Below are 16,310 nucleotides of genomic sequence, written 5' to 3'. Positions count from 1 at the left end.
TATCTGTCTGTCCTTTGATTTTCTTGACAACCGTTCATCTGATCGACTTCATGCTTAGTACGTGAATTGCTGAGGACTGAAGGAAGTCGAGCTCTTGAGATCTACGGGACACATTTATTAGCTGTGGGTTATACACACTGTGTAGCGTATTGATAGGGGACCCCTGTTAACTGCTACACCACCAAATGGCATGCTGGGAACACCTCGCTCTCTGCACTCACTAGTACATTCAAGAACAGCTTAAGTAAGAGACCAGAGTTTTTACATTACAGCAAACCCTAAAATAACTTTTAAAATAAGTGCTTTTGTTCCCAGAAATAGCCAGGTTTTGACTTCATTAAGGCTTTAAAATGTTCCTTTAGCTTTTGCACTAAAATGATGCATATTCTCTAGCATCGCTGTGGGACGGATCTATGTCATGGCAGGTGTATTCCTCAAGACCCAAGTAAGCGCCGTGTCGAGTGTGAAGCTGTTTAATAAGCAGTTCTCTAGAAAGCTGCAAGCAGCAATGCCAAAGTCCAAGCAATGGTCCGTTCAGAACAGGCAGGTTTCCAATGGGCGCTGCGCCAGTTCAGAATAATGCCAAACCAACGTCAATGACACATTTTACATCTCCTCCATGACTTAACACATGTTATAGGGAACAAAACAATCAGTTTTGGGAGATTTAATCATTGACAAATTAGCCAATTTAATTAATTAATTCTACAGTACATCATCGACAAGGCTGTTTGACTGATCCTGGTAACAATGTCTTCCTATGATATGTCTAGTGCATATTTATCCTTAAAATAAGTACTTTTTTTAAAAAAAAAAGATGTGTCTTAATTTATAGTTGCATATTAAACTAGCAACAGCCTAAGCTTTAAAAACAGCAGCATCAATCAACAGACTCCAAGGTTTCTGAGCATGTACGTACACAGACTCTCAGAATAAAGTTTTATTGTTATGATTAGGACTTTTGTGAGTGTGTCTAAGAATCTGTCAGCCCACAATCAGTCAATCATCAGTCTTTGCCCTGATCTCTTTAGGAATGAAAGTCTTTGTATTTGGTGTACTGTAGGACTGGAGAGAGCAGAGTCTGCAGAAACAGTGATGATGTGTCGCTGCCATCTAGTGGTCGACTCAGACTTTAAAAGTAAATAGATGATTTTCTGTAACATTTGTTTGACTTCACTGTCAGTGAAATGCTTTGGATATTATATGTTTGACAGCTACTTAGATTAGGTCTACTTCTACATGGGCGGCAACCTTCTAAATTTATTTGTGTGTGTATATGTGCATGCGCGCGTTTGTGTACGTGTGCATGTTTGCATTCAGCCAAGCGAGAGATGTCAGAGGATACAGTAAGTTTTTCAGGCTCTTAGGTGGAGACATGTTTGGATATGTTTTCAGGTCTTCAGGTATGTTTCTAAGACTTATGACTTACTCATAAGCCACACATCCTGGATGAGTCCTGAATGTTCAGAACTATAGTAACACAATATAAGTAATACAGGGGTGTGTAAAAATACTATCTAAAGCCATACGTACTCAGTGTCCCTGAATGGGAGAAATCTGTGCGACAGATGAGTAGACAGCAGAGTAGGTTATCAAAATGACTTGAGTAAAAGTGAAAATTACCATTTAAGAAAACTTACTCAACTAACAGTAAAAATCACCTGACTAATAAGTTACTCAATGTACAAGTTACTTTCCATTTAATAGAATGAAATAAGAAAAAAAAAGGTCAACAGACCGCTAAAAAGATGAGTTGATGTCATTATCACAACATCAAAGATGAACATTTCACAAAAAAACGCAGCCAAAATTAGCCAGCTAACTACATCTTCACCTACAGTATGTGCAAAATTCTTCAGTGTGCTGGCACACATTAGAAAAGGAGTTTTTGAAAGCAGAGATGTTTTTGTGGAGGGAGAACTTCATCATGTGACTGTTGTCTTTTAGATTTTTGTGTATTGTCAGATTTGGGGATTGTTGCTGGGATCCGCTTCTTGTTCTATGGTTTTGCTCCGTCATCATCGTGTCATGGTCAAAACACAGGCAGCTGGCAACTTGGCATTGCAGTTAAGTGCTCCTCTCGCCCTCTCCCGCCTACACTCAATCCCCCTTTTAGATTAGATTTGTAGCAAAAGTATAAATGGCAAATGTTGCAAAGTAAAGAGAAGATTTCTGGGTCTCAAATATATTAAAGTGAAGTGTAGAGGACCAGTTAAACAAAAAGAACATGAGAATTATTTGTTTTTTGAAAATCTACTTTTTTGATTGTGTGCATTACTTTTAAAGCTTTTTGTCGCACCCCTGCAAGTAAGTACACTGTCAATTTAGTGGTTATTTTCCAGTCAAGGCTGACTGGTAGCTATTAAAAGGCTTCTGATGCTATTTTAAACCACAGGGGCAGAAGACTCACAAAGACAAGCCTGAAAACTATGAGACTGAGAGCTTTCTGGTGCTTTTATTTTTATGTGAAAGCATTTTGTAATGCATGCTCTATAGAAAGCTGCTATATTACTTACTTCTGTTATCAAGATATTTTGGTTAATGCATTTGCAAACACCTGAGTGCTACCACAGAGTGGAGAGTGGAGTTGTGCTTATTCACTGGGCTTTTCCATAAAGTAAAACCACTTGGAAACATGATCTTTTGACGAAAAGCTCCTTTACATGAGCTCTTTGCTGCTTTATGTCAGCCAGGCGGTGTACACTGGACCTGTCTGAGCTTGTCGCTTCTGTTATTATGAGGGGCAACAAGAGACTCAAGCATGCAGCCAACAGCTCTGGTGCTGGGTATTTTTTCTTGGTATTCAGCACTAATGTCTATGACTTTGATGAATCATGCAGGAACTAAAAAGATGTCCATTAGGTATAATTCAGGCTCTCTTAGACTTCAATAACATTTTGCAAATAATATTAATAATATTACATTATCTAAGTATTATACAGCATATCTGAGGGGGATGAGCGGAAGTACAGGACCGTCATCATGGACTTTGTCAACTGGTGTGAGCAGAACCATCTCCAGCTCAACGCCAGTAAGACAAAGGAGATGGTTATTGACTTCCGCAGGAGGAAGACACCCCAGACTACACAGGTGAACATCCAGGGTCTGGACATTGAGATGGTGGAGACCTATCGATACCTGGGTGTTCACCTTAACAATAAACTGGACTGGTCTAATAACACAGATGTCCTGTACAAGAAGGGCCAAAGTCGTCTCCACCTGCTGAGAAGACTGAGGTCCTTTGGAGTGTGCAAGACTCTGCTCCGGACATTCTATGACACTGTGGTAGCATCTGCTCTTTTCTATGCAGCGGTCTGCTGGGGAGCAGGGAGCACAGATCGGGACAGAAAGAGACTGAACAGACTGGTCAGGAGGGCCGGTTCTGTCCTGGACTGCTCCCTGGACTCCATTGAGGAGGTGGGTGAGAGGAGGATGTTAGCAAAGCTCACATCCATCATGGACAACCCCTCTCACCCACTGCATGAGACTGTGGGGGCTTTAAGCAGCTCCTTCAGCAACAGACTGAGACATCCACCCTGCAAGAAGGAGCGCTACCGCAGGTCATTCATCCCATCTGCAATAAGACTCTATAACATCAGCATCACTGGCTGATAGGAACAAAACTGGCTTCATCCAAAATTCATCCCAGAGTAATTTGCACAACAAATTTTTGTACATATTCTCTAATCCATCTTTTGTGTACATACTATTCTATTACTTAATTATTATTATGTGTACATACCTTATTTCCTCTATGTACATACTTATTTTATTACTTATTTATTGTTATTGTTATTGTTATTTTCTTTGTTACATTTCACTTTTCTTTTTTCATGCTGCTGTAACATTTGGAATTTCCCCCAATGGGGGATCAATAAAGGAATATTCTATTCTATTCTTCTATTATAATGACACATTTACCAGTAGCGATTCTTTCTCCACCATTGTTTTAATGGACATGTTTTTCTGAATTACTATATCTTGGTGCTCCTCCAATTGTTACAGGGGTCATTTTGTTCTATTGTGCTTCAAAATGCTGCTTTGTCATACACTGCCACAGTGCAAGCATTTTCTGCCCTGGCAATGTTTAACAGAGCAGTAACAGTGCAAAATGCTTGCACTGTTCTGCTCTGTTAAACAGTGAATGCATTTTGCAGCACAATGTAGACTTAAATGACCCCTGTAACAATGCAACAACACCAATTAAACTTCATTTTAACATTGAATGTGGCTAGACTCGATGCGATGTTGGGAAATTATTTGTGAGGTGCAAAGAACTATAACAACGATCATCATAAAAATGGTTAGACTTTAGTGCAAAGTTATTTGTGAAGCAGTTGTAAATTTTGTTCTTAGTCTCCCGCCAAAAATGCTCTTATAATGTTTTTTTAAAAAAATCACACAAGAAAGAATAGAAATCTAAGACATAAACAAGAAATAGTGCATAAGTTAAAGTATAGTAAAACAATTGAATACAAAACCATTTATCATGTAATATACATTCTTATTATATATAGACCGTAGGGATGAAAATGTTAGGTGATGACTGGTGAGGTTTGATTGACTTGCAGCAGACTTCATAATCAGTTTTAAATCTCTTTAAAATAGCTTTAATTGCATCAACGTTTTTTAGCAAAGTGTAAGTTTTAGTGTTATAATGACAAATGCCCAATTTAATGAAAAAAGAAATGCTATATGTTCCGTTGCTCTTTTGACAGTCAGAATCTTAGTTGAATGCACCTCAAGCTACATTTTATCATGTTTAAGTATCAGTAACTCTTTATTATGAAAGTTCAATTGTTAAATAACACCAGCATATCATAATGATTTTTCAATAAGCAGAATGTTTTCATCCAAGATCATTTACCTCAAACATTTTTTGTTTAATTTTAAAAAAGCCAGCCATTTATAACCTAAAGTTAACTCTTGTATGTACAATATCATTGCAAAACTTCATGCTAATGACCCAGCAACTATCAATCATCAACTATCAGCCAGTAAGCCTACACTTTCTCTGGTTTGGGGTTAAAGGTTTTTTTTTTTTTTTTTTTTTTGCTCTGACAACAGTTCAAGGCTTAAACCTAATTCAAAAAGACAAAAATCCTAACTTGTGCAAATCCTCAACATTTGAAAAACATTCTTGTACAAAGAATGTAGTCCAGTTTTTGATGGGCAACCACAATATCTTAACTTCTGCAGATGAACCCCTTAAAAAAAAAAACTTAAAAAAAGGAAAAGATCACCAAGAAGACTTGACTTTTCCTTCAGTATATACTTTAAGGCCGAAGCAAGCAAACAGCAAGTGATACAAATAAGATATTGAAGAAATTAACATAAATCCAGTAGTAATTTAATAATGGTGATTAGAAAGTTAAGACACCATAATAATAATAATTAAAAGTTTAACTAATCATTCAATGTGTTGAACTATGACAATAATACACCGAATAGTCATCAGTAAAGGATAAAAACAGTATATGTGAATAAATGTGTTACATAACTGACTAAATAATTAGAGCCAGATATAAAGTATATTTTGCCTTCTTTCATTTTCTTGTGCAAAGAGTATGGCAGATTGAGACTTTTGGGAAAATTAATACTAAAATACCGTAATCCAATGTCAACAGTAATACAATTAAGGACAGCAGATTGATTTACATGACATCAGCTTGTTGTTTTTTAAGTTGGCCACATTCAAGCTAATAGGTTTTTACTCTAAAACAAAGTTTCAGAAAATACGTCAGAGACAGCCAAAAGTAAGACCAAAAACAAGGTGGAACTCTTACTTTGAGGCTTTGAGTATGAGGCTGTCAAGGTGGCCCAAACACCGTTTGGGAGTTGTTGCAAAGCAAATACAGCAACATATTAGAGTGATATCAGGATCATTATCCATTGCCGGAGGAAGCCATTATAAGGATGAAATCACAAAAGGTATGCAGGTCTAGCAATAAAGTTTTGGCTTGACAAGTCGTGACTGATAAGACCCTTTCTGGAAGTACCTGCAGATGTCTGCATCCTAATTTTCAAAAGTCTTCATTTCCGCCCGTCAAGACTAAAACACAAGTTGTCAAACTAAAACAGAGTCAGCAGCAGTTGCAAAATGCCAGAGTAGTGTGGACGCTTAACATGGCAATTGTTATGCGTTAAAGAAAAAGGATGTAAACGTAGTTTGTTCTCTCACATACACAAACAGGTATGAACTTGTATCCTATGAGCCAAGACACAGTAAGGGGTGTAACAGTAATTAAGCATTTTTTTTATGTAATTATGCCATACCTCCCTATGCAAACTGTAAATACTTGTACTTAGTTAAAAAAAAAAAAAAACTTGTATATTTGTTCCATAGTAACTACTCCTCAGCAGTTACTTACAAATTAGTAATTAGTAAAAATGTTTATTTTATGTCTAATAATAACATTATGAAATTATGTTAAGATAGCAAGTAGCCAGCAAATTTGCATCATTGTTGTGTTGTTGCTTTAATTGTTTTCACTGTCAGAAAAACAACTAAATATGTTAAGACTGGACCATAAAAGTGCAATAAGCTCTGTTAAAGTTGTGAGGAATCCAGATGTTGAGGCAGCATTTCCTTGTTGGGAATTTAACACAAAAAGTACAAATATTTTTTTCTGCAGACAGTGTACTTTTGCAGATGCAGCATTTAGATTCTGAACAGATTAAATGACAACATATTTATCTAACCAACTTTAAAGAAGATCTTTGTTAAGTGCATATATGTATATATATATATTTATCAATTAATTGCTTTAAGTCGTAAGCCTAACATTAAAACCGACAGTAACTAAGAATTTTGGCCAAGTTAGCACCAACCTCCTACTTGCCTTGACTTTATTTCTACAGCTCTTTCCATCTCTGTCTTTGCTCTGGTCGATGGTCAATCCAGGCTCCATGGCAGAGTGAAGCTCTCGTTCTCCAGCTCTTTGCGAATGGCCGATGTGAATCTAGCCAGCTGCTCTGGGCTGAAATGGTTTTTCCAGTCTCCCGCAACACCTAACACAAACACACACACACACCAAGACAAACACATATACACAACAAACCTCTGATGTGAAATAAAATCAACTGTTCAGCTTAAATTGAAAAGTAAAGTCAACTCTTTAACAGTCACACTAAGAGATGCATTCGCAAAAATTGTCTTCCTAACTCCACATTTAGCAACTTTTCAGTTTTTTTTTTTTTTATTTTCAGATGACCCATACAGGAAGCAGATATGCAAGTCAACCAGCAAGTTGACTAGGGTAATTCCAGCATTAATAAACACATATTAAGCATCAATGGATTTTTTTGATTGATTGATTGATTTTTTTTTCATATAATAAAATTATAGACGGTATAATATGTTAACAAAATGCATCAATTTATTAAGAAAAAAGTTAGAGTATATCACATTATAAAAAGTGCCTTAAAACAAAAAACAAATAATTAAAAAAGAAAGAAAAATAAATTAATAAAAAATAAAAATAAATCTAATAACAAAATCTGTATAAAACGTATGGTAAAAAACAAACAGTCAGTGTATGTAATAAAATAGAATTTATTACAATAAGAGTATAATAATGTCTGTGGAAAAAACAGACAAAAACAAAAAAAAAGAGTTTTTAGTGCAGCAGTTCGATCACAAAAATGTCAACCATATGGTTACAAAGCCTGTGAGAGAGTTTACACTAACATGAATATATGTCACTCCTAATAAGTCAATTTGAACACGTCCGTTGTACCTAATTGACTTGATCAGCTCTAACCAGTCAGACAGTTAAATGTAACTGACAAAGGCAGAGGAAGTGATGATGGACACGTGGGGCCTCACCTTTCCTGAGGAATGGAGATTTGTCTGAGTCCATGTACATCTTAGGGACCAGGCTGAAGTTGGACATGTTGTTGTTCTTCATGGCCTTGAAGGAGCAGTGTTCTGCTATCTTCTGGATGGTTCCTTCACTCAGATTACGGCCCAGGAAATCAGACATGCGCCTGAGAGCTGCAGGCAGGTCCTAAAAGAGGGCACAGGGACACGTTCTTTCAGTTACACTGAACAATAATTTAATCGCAGCACTATGGTTTTCGCTCCCATTTTCACAAGTTTAGGTTAAGTAGATAGTAGATATAGATATACTTGGTCACAAATTTGTTGAAATCAGTGTGAACCCGGTTTCACACTGGACATGGAAACGGCTACCGAGCGTGCCAATTTTCCATGGTTGCTTGGCTTCAGAAACCCTGTCGAATAATCAGATCATTCACGCTGGACGCAACGCGGCCCCGAGGTCTGCGGCAGGCTGACGATGCAGTGATAATTTCGGCATTTGGTCTATTTTTTCCATGAGCTACAAGCGAATCTGGCAGCAAAACACTCTATTAATAATACATGCATGAATGATCTGATAATGATAAATGATAAAATATGCATCCGGTGGCACACTGACACACACTCACACAGAGATGCTTACACATCCAGACACACACAGCCAGAGACACAGAAGCAAGCAGGGACAGAGAGACAGGGACAAAGCTCTCTGTGTGATTGGAATGGAGCAGAGCAGGCTGTGAGACAGTAAACATATCGAGGCGCTTCCCCATCCAGTGTGAACCTGGCGTTAGTGAGCAGTTCTCCGTTCACCTGACAGGTGTGGCATTTGCCAATTTGGGGATTAAACAGCATCATTACTACTCAAGTGTGCGTCGGGATGATCACACTAAAAGGCCACTCTAAAATATTCAGTTCGATTACACAACACAGTGCATCATGCCGTTTGCATAAATGTCCACCGGAGCGTTTCCCAATGAACTGAATGTTTATTTCACTTATCACAAGCCGTCTCCAATGCTGTTTCCATGAATTTGGCAGTACATCCAACCGGCCTCACAACAAAAGACTGCATGTAACCACACCTATGTCTGTCTTGTCTTGCAAGATGACCTGCAATTCTTGTCTTGCAAGATGGCCTGCAAGATCCTCTGAAACCAGCCAGCCAAACAGCGGATACAACAATTGCACAAAACCTCCAGAAACTGTCTCAGGAAAGCTCATCTGCATGCTCAGGGTCCTGACCTGACAGCAGTTTGTCATCGTAACAAACTTGTGTGGTTATGAGGCTATTTGGATGTACTGCCAAATTCAAGGAAACGTCATTGGAGACTTCTTATGGTGGTGAAATGAACTTTTAATTCACGGCCAACAGCTCTGGTGGATACTTCTGCAGTCAGGATGCCAATGGCACACTCCCTCCCTGCGTAACACTCGTGCCTTGAGTAAGCTGTGTACAAGAGGACACTGTGACAGCATATGAGAGTCTATGAGAGTTCTGGGTAGTGTTTTACCTGAGTCATTTCTTCATATGTGATGTACATTATTCTGTCTCCCAGGTCTGTGCCTCTCCAGCTCTTCACATGGTCTGTCCACTTTCCAAACATCACTAAAGACAACACAGACAAAAGACCACAGAATAAATACAACGGCCGCTCTACTTCAACAAAAGTGACATACAAAGACGATTTGTTTAGGGTAAAGCCTTCATGAGCCCTCTGACCTCTGCCCTCAAGAAATTTGTCCATGAATTCATCAAAGGTTCCTGGATCCTCAAGGAATTCGGCCATCTGATGGAAGTAGTATGAAGACACCAAGATGTCCATAGGGTTCCTCATGACATAGATTACCTATAACGGAGACATAAGAGGCTGATTTAATAAAAAGTCAGGTGAAATGTGTCCCCTTAATTACAGACTGAGACTATGACAAAGACAATGTTAGTTACAGACCAATTCTTCTTCTTTCAACGAATGTTGACTAACTAACTCATGTCTTTTAGTAAAGATCTTATTTATCTATATTTCTTACGACTACGCCTCGGGGAAGTTTTATTTTGAGTTTCAAAGTGCACTAAACTCATGTACATTAATTTGACATCTCAATGCTGCTGAAGTCATACTAGTCTTTACACCTGTACCTTGGCTTTGGAGGTGTGGAAGGAAGGGGGCATGAGGTGGCAGGGAAAATGAGTGACCAGCGCCCGTGGAGAAGGCAGCTGATCCACAACCACTGCCAGTCTTTTCTCCTCCAGCCAGGGGACCCTGTCCCAGTTAGGAATGGTTTGGATCGGCGTCAGATCGCCCCCATTCAGTAGCAGTGGGAGGATCTCTTGCATCCAGATTGTACCTGCAGAAACGAATACTCTGAATAATGCATGCACGATAATATCGATAATATATGAAATATCAATATCTGTCAACATGCTGATTTCCACCGATATGCAAACTTAATATTTTTATTCATCAATCTTTTATATTGACAAAGTGAACATGTACAAAACAAGTTTAAGTATTTGTCTTATTTTGCACAATGAATGAATATTATATATTGCTGAAAAGCACTGTATTTTATGTCTCCATCTGCTGCTGGTCCATCATGATAAGAGTGTGCATAATATGATACACTGGATTACTTTGCTACTGAAGAAAACATAAAAATGCAATAGATCTCAAGCACATTCTGGGTTATAAGGAGCAGCCTTATTCTATGGTTTCTATACAGATTTATGGACGTTTATGTGTAATTCACTTCGAAATATAATGACATCCTCGCAAAACCTCAAATCCACAGGAATAAGAAGGTATGGGAAGTTAATCAATGAGTGAGTAAAAAAACACACGTTCGTTCATGTGGACATCACGCTCACACACACTATCTGCTGGTGTTACCCTAATGAATTTTTGACAACTGTGTTTATGGTCTTGCTCTATGCAAACACATAATATAAACCACAGTTAAAATTCATCAAAATATATAAATAATAAAACATGTCCTGAAGCCATTTGGAAATAATGTCAGTGGCTCAACAATGACTTTCACATGCAAGCAGAGACTACTATGTGCTGGCAATGGCTAAAGAAAATCACATGGCAAAGCTTAATTTAATTTAGTAATAAAGTGACTACTTTTGTTCACTCCCACTGCTATTCACACATGCTGGATGAATGGAGGATTGGACTTGATGCTGTGTAACCATTTGTGTTGAGCTGAGGCAGCCAGGATGTTGTGGACACTCAACAATTTGACCACAGCGTAATCCTGCTAAAGTGTCTGTGCAGCATCTGCACCATATTTCACTTTGCTGAAGGATTACCAAGAATTAATTTACAAGTTAGCACACTGTTCCCATTTCCTGCACTCTGGACCATTGTGTACTTACAGTAAAACGTAAAATAAAAACAGCAAAAGTGCCCTCTTGGATGCCCACATGGTAGATAAAACATGATGCAGTGCCCTCTAGACAGTACTGAATGATAAATTACATTCAAACCACCATTGTGATGTAAAAGAACACGATTTTCAAATTTGACTGTGCCAAAAGTAGTTTAACTTGGTACTATCTTCTGCAGGCCTACAAAAATGTCATCCCCGCAGCACTTCAATATTCACTTGGTAAGTTTAAGTGTGTTCATATCAATTCATCTCACTTCATCATAACACGCAGGCCTGGCCACATGACAGCAGTGTACTGGTATTCCCTCCACTGTTTCTGTGATTATAACATAGAAGGATTTAGTGCTGGTGAATAGTGAATAATACAGATCAGAACTTTTTGAAAAATCATATTTTTTTGCAATCACATTGGTCTAAAAGTTATATTATTTTCCCATATTGTTCTAAGGTACACTTCCCATGACAGAAAACGCAAAGAAGTGCCCAGTTAAGCAGCCTTAAAATTAAGAAAACACGATGCAGCACCATATAAGCAGCCCTACATGCTAGAAAACTACACCACAGCATGCAGCTAATGACCTTTTATGTTTTTTCACTCCTGCAGTAAAGTATAAAGATTTTAAATTTGGGACAAATGGACTATCACTCATTTCACACTCGGTATCCTTAGCTCTAAATACAATGTATCTGCCTTGGGGTGAGTCACAGAAAACATGTCGGTGTCTTCCACAGAGAAATTTTGAGCGAACTCCACGCTCTCCGAGGAGTGACGTTCAGAGAGCATGTAAATGCTGCAGTAACAAATGTGCTTGTCGGTGTACGTGACTGTGCTCAGATCAAGGTCTTCGAGAGGATTCAGCAGAGTTGGTCTGGTAGCCTTCACTTTGCTCCTACTTCTGTTGCTGTCAGGACAAATTGTCCTCCGTGTCCCTGAGCTCTTCTTTTTGAATATTTCTTGTTAGCAATGGCGCTGTTTTTTCCTTCAAATATTGACATTTGACATTAGCAGCATGGAGGCCAGTGAAATGTTACAATAGTTGATTATTTTTCATATCGCTTACTTATTCAGTCTCTCTCTAAACCTTTTGACTAATTTTGAACAAAGTTCGAGTGCTGCTCAGACGGAAAAAAAAAAAAAAAAATCAAGTGTATGCTGTATTGAGATTATTTTTACTGCTTTATCTTAATGTCACACAGTTTAAGAAAAATGAAGTTTGGATTTTGCTCTCTTCAAAGCCAGACTCTACTGAGAAAAACAATTATTTAAAATCACTGAACACAGAAATTGCTGGTCTAACGCTACTTTGATTAGTTAGTTTTTGTCTTATTGGGTGACTTTGGTGTTTAAAAGAGCCAGTTCGAATCATCAAAAGTTGCATAATAACACATACTGACTAACTGATCGAAACTAAAATCAGGCTAAAAATGTATGTTCCCCTCAATGGTGTCTTGTGGCTTCTGTAAGAGCAAATCCCTACAGCTGCTAACAGCTTATCCATCAAAACGGGCTGTCTGACAGAAACTCAATATGGCATGCACTACTGTATGAGTTACAGTGACTTTGGACACGTACCCATTACAATCCCACTTTTAAAAAAAATGAACTATACCTTTAACCCCAAGATAAAACCCACAGGAGACCTCTCACCTAAATGTAACTTCAGACAGAGAGGATTTTTTTGTTTGTGAGATTATCGATTTGCACAGAAACACACATTTTGCTCCTTGTACTGTTGGCCCAGCTGACCAAAGTTACTCTCAGATTTTCAAATGCATTTTAACTGATTGCTGATAAAATCTTATATTGACAAAAAATATATATATTGACATTTGGATGGACTGAATTATATCCAATTGTAAGACCAAATATAGCCGACAAATGGCAGGAAAACCTGATTGGCATATTCTGCATTCATGTATTCTGTGTTTATACTTACAGCTTGTGTTATTCAGTGTGACAGCCAGACTGATTGCCCAAGTATTAGAAATCAAACTAAGCAACACTTTGCCACTCAGTCCAATTTGTCATTTTCATTAAACAAACAAACACAGGGATTTTTGATTTCTGTATTCTTACAAAGGTGCACACAAGCTACCTTAGAGAGCATGCACGCGCACTCAGAGCACCGGCTGAGACAATCAACATCCCACGCCAAGTAAGGGAAGCCCAAACCTAACATAAAGTAACTAAGGCTGATAATACTTCTATAACAAAGTCAGAGAAGTCTCTCATCTGACCAAACAAACAGGTCCAACAAGTGTGCTCAGCGACAGTGACCTGACAAAGTGAAGCTCCCTGATGTTCCCTGGAGGCTTCTTTTTTAAACAGGGAGCCCTCCGCAGCCTCCTCTCTCCCTTTCCCAGAAAATACTTCCTCCTCTTGGACTCATCGCAAACTGTATTGTCAAAATACATAAAACCTAATATAGCGTGTGAAATCTTGTAGCATTCCTCAATCCCGTGAGAGCACTGCAGCACGCAACTGCTGCTGAAACAAAACGTCATGAGCACGTCTCTGCAGGAAGACAGATTTTTGCAAACACTTTCTCTGTGGTCGAGACACAAACTTGTCTCTGACAGGAACACTGACCTGACTTCGGATAAACGACAGCCGTGACGTCCTCGTCTTTAAATGTGTATTGCTGTGCAAACTTCAAGCTCTCTAAAGAGTGAGTCTCTTTAGGGAGCAGAAGTCCATGGTACTGCATGTACATCCCCTCAGAAGACATGTTGTCAAGACTGGGAAGCAAATAGGTCACGAAACAAAATGTGATTCACTGTTGCATTCATGTATATGGGAAAAGTCGGAATATACACAGAAACGCAGCCTATATTAGACCAAAAGTAAAAATAAAAACTTCGTGACACCCAGTTTTGGGCAAATCATGTCACTTATACTTTTTATTGCATTTTTCCGGTATGTTCTGTGATTTTGTAGGCGTTTACGTTTTGCCCACTTTAAGAAGGCTACAAGTATCCTAATTTGTCACTGAAGTACAAATAATTTAAAGATTTACCGCATCTCTGCAACGAATACCCAATTAGTAAATCGTTCGCTTTGTCATTTTACAAGAGAAGAAACAACAGCACAATAATCACTCTAAATAAAACAATACCATATCATATTACCCGCTTTACAAGAGGCCCATGAAGGCAGCACGTCACTGATTCCCAGTGCTGGAGGAAGTATTCACATTTTTACAATACCACATGGTAAAAACACTTGTTTACAAGTGAAAGTCCTGAATTAAAAACTTCACTTAAAGTATTAAAAGTCAAGGTACTCTTACCATAAAAACAATGTAGCTGTTTTAATTGAGCTGATTTTTTAACTATTTTGTGCTGGCCTGCAACTGATTTTTTTTATTATGGATAAATTTGCTAATTAATTTCTTTGTCAACTGAGTGATGGTCTGTAAAAAATATCTGCAAATAGAAATGAAATGTTGTCCAATGTTGTCCAGCCCAAAGCGACACCCTCACAATGTTTGTTTTGTCTAACCAATAATAAAAAAATATATATATATTTAAAATCAATTATAAGATTCAAAAGTAAAGCTGCAAATCTGGAACCATGAACTTTCAGTAACTTTCTAGTAAAGATCATCAAAATGGTTGTCAGTTGATGTGATTGCTAAATAACTTTATTACGTTATTTATAACGTTATTTCAGCTGTACTTTTTAAACTACAACAAAACTTCATATTTTATACATTTTTTTTAATTTTTTATGAAACAAAAATCTTGCAATGGTTCCAAATAAATGTAGCGAAGTAAAAATTGTAGATGTAGTAGAGCAGAAATGTAATGTAAAGTACCTTCAATTTGTGAAAAACAGCCACAATACTTAAGCAAATGTACTCAGTTAAATTCCACCTCTGCATTCCTAAACAGTGCCAATGGAGTGCTCCAGGGATGACGTCTTTCTGTAGGCCAACCCAGAACTTAGTGTCACCCTGGTTCCCTCGTCAAAAAGTCATCCACTGGATTTTGGATAATTGCAGAAAATAATCTCTTTGCTAAACAAATGTCTATGATACTTACATGTTTTGTTCAGCAAGATAATCTTCACAAATAAACACCACTTTTACGATTTTTGAAGCTTAAATGCTATCACCAGAAGTAAAGAGTTAATGTTAGGGTATTAAACCCGTTTTTTTTTAAAAAAAAAAAACTGACTTTAAGAACATAGGTAATGTCTTGGTCTACCTTGTGCATGTTTGTACAGTACTCTTAGACATGTAAGTCTCCTTTATATATATATATATATATATATATATATATATATAATATGTATAAATCACATTTATTAGTTGATTTTTATTTTGTATTAATACATTTCAGTCTGACAACTAACTAGTAACATAACTAATGGTGCCAAATAAATGTTGTGGAGTCAAGTTAAACTCAAGTTAAGCACTTGGTTACATTCCACCTCTGACAACACACAGAGAACAGCTGTCAGGCAGCAATGATGCTGCTCAAACACCTGTCATATTTGCATGTTGCTGGTGCTCTCAGGGTTTTCTTTATAGGGTACCAAAACACAGCCACTATCATTATCTATCATTTATATAAAGCCCATTCACAGACTTTGATATTGATTCATGGTGAATTTCCAAGATTAGAATGTGCTCATGCTGGAAAAGTGTCCTGAGGAGAAGATGAACAGTTAAGAAGAATCAATAAAGAGATGAAAATGACTTCACTGTACCTGACTTGGGGTAAGTCACAGCAAACACATCGGTGTCTTCCACAGAGAAGTTTTGGGCATACTCCAAGCTCTCCGCGCTGTGAGCCGTAGGGGGCACGAGAAGGCCGTGGTACTGGATATACTTGTGGGAGGACATGATGATTGTGTCCCCTCAAGGGTTAAAAAATCTGCAAGGGATTGGGTAGCCTTCGCTTGCTCCTTCCTCTCTCTCTCTCTCTCTCTCTCTCTGAGGTAGTCTGAGAGTTTCTTCTGTTACATATAGTTCCTTTTCTCTGAGCTTTTCTTTATTTGCCACTCTAGCTGGCAGGGCGGAACCACTTTTTTTTCTCCCTAGTACATTTCTCTGAATGGCAACTCTGTACTGCAAATCATCAGGGG

The 16,310-nt window shown here is 37.9% G+C and overlaps 1 protein-coding gene across 2 annotated transcripts; it reads right to left on the bottom strand.

The window, feature by feature from the left end:
- Window positions 1-4,756: 4,756 nt before the first annotated feature.
- On the bottom strand, window positions 4,757-13,947 carry LOC121945665 (sulfotransferase 2B1-like). Of its 2 annotated transcripts, none has more exons than XM_042489964.1 (6): window positions 13,809-13,947; window positions 9,963-10,171; window positions 9,546-9,672; window positions 9,337-9,431; window positions 7,829-8,009; window positions 4,757-7,011 (listed from the first exon to the last, which is right to left on the bottom strand). In XM_042489964.1, exons 1-6 carry the CDS (start codon window positions 13,945-13,947, stop codon window positions 6,896-6,898), a joined length of 867 nt encoding a protein of 288 aa, XP_042345898.1. In that variant the 3' UTR covers window positions 4,757-6,895. The 2 variants fall into 2 exon arrangements, with proteins under 2 accessions (XP_042345898.1, XP_042345899.1); XM_042489965.1 differs by lacking the exon at window positions 13,809-13,947 and adding an exon at window positions 13,497-13,779.
- Window positions 13,948-16,310: the final 2,363 nt, after the last annotated feature.

The sequence above is a fragment of the Plectropomus leopardus genome, chromosome 7 (genome assembly GCF_008729295.1).
Source record: "Plectropomus leopardus isolate mb chromosome 7, YSFRI_Pleo_2.0, whole genome shotgun sequence".
In the NCBI taxonomy this organism is placed as follows: domain Eukaryota; kingdom Metazoa; phylum Chordata; class Actinopteri; order Perciformes; family Serranidae; genus Plectropomus; species Plectropomus leopardus.
The sequence above is the reverse complement of the archived record's forward strand: the minus strand, read 5'-3'. Positions and strand labels throughout refer to the sequence as shown.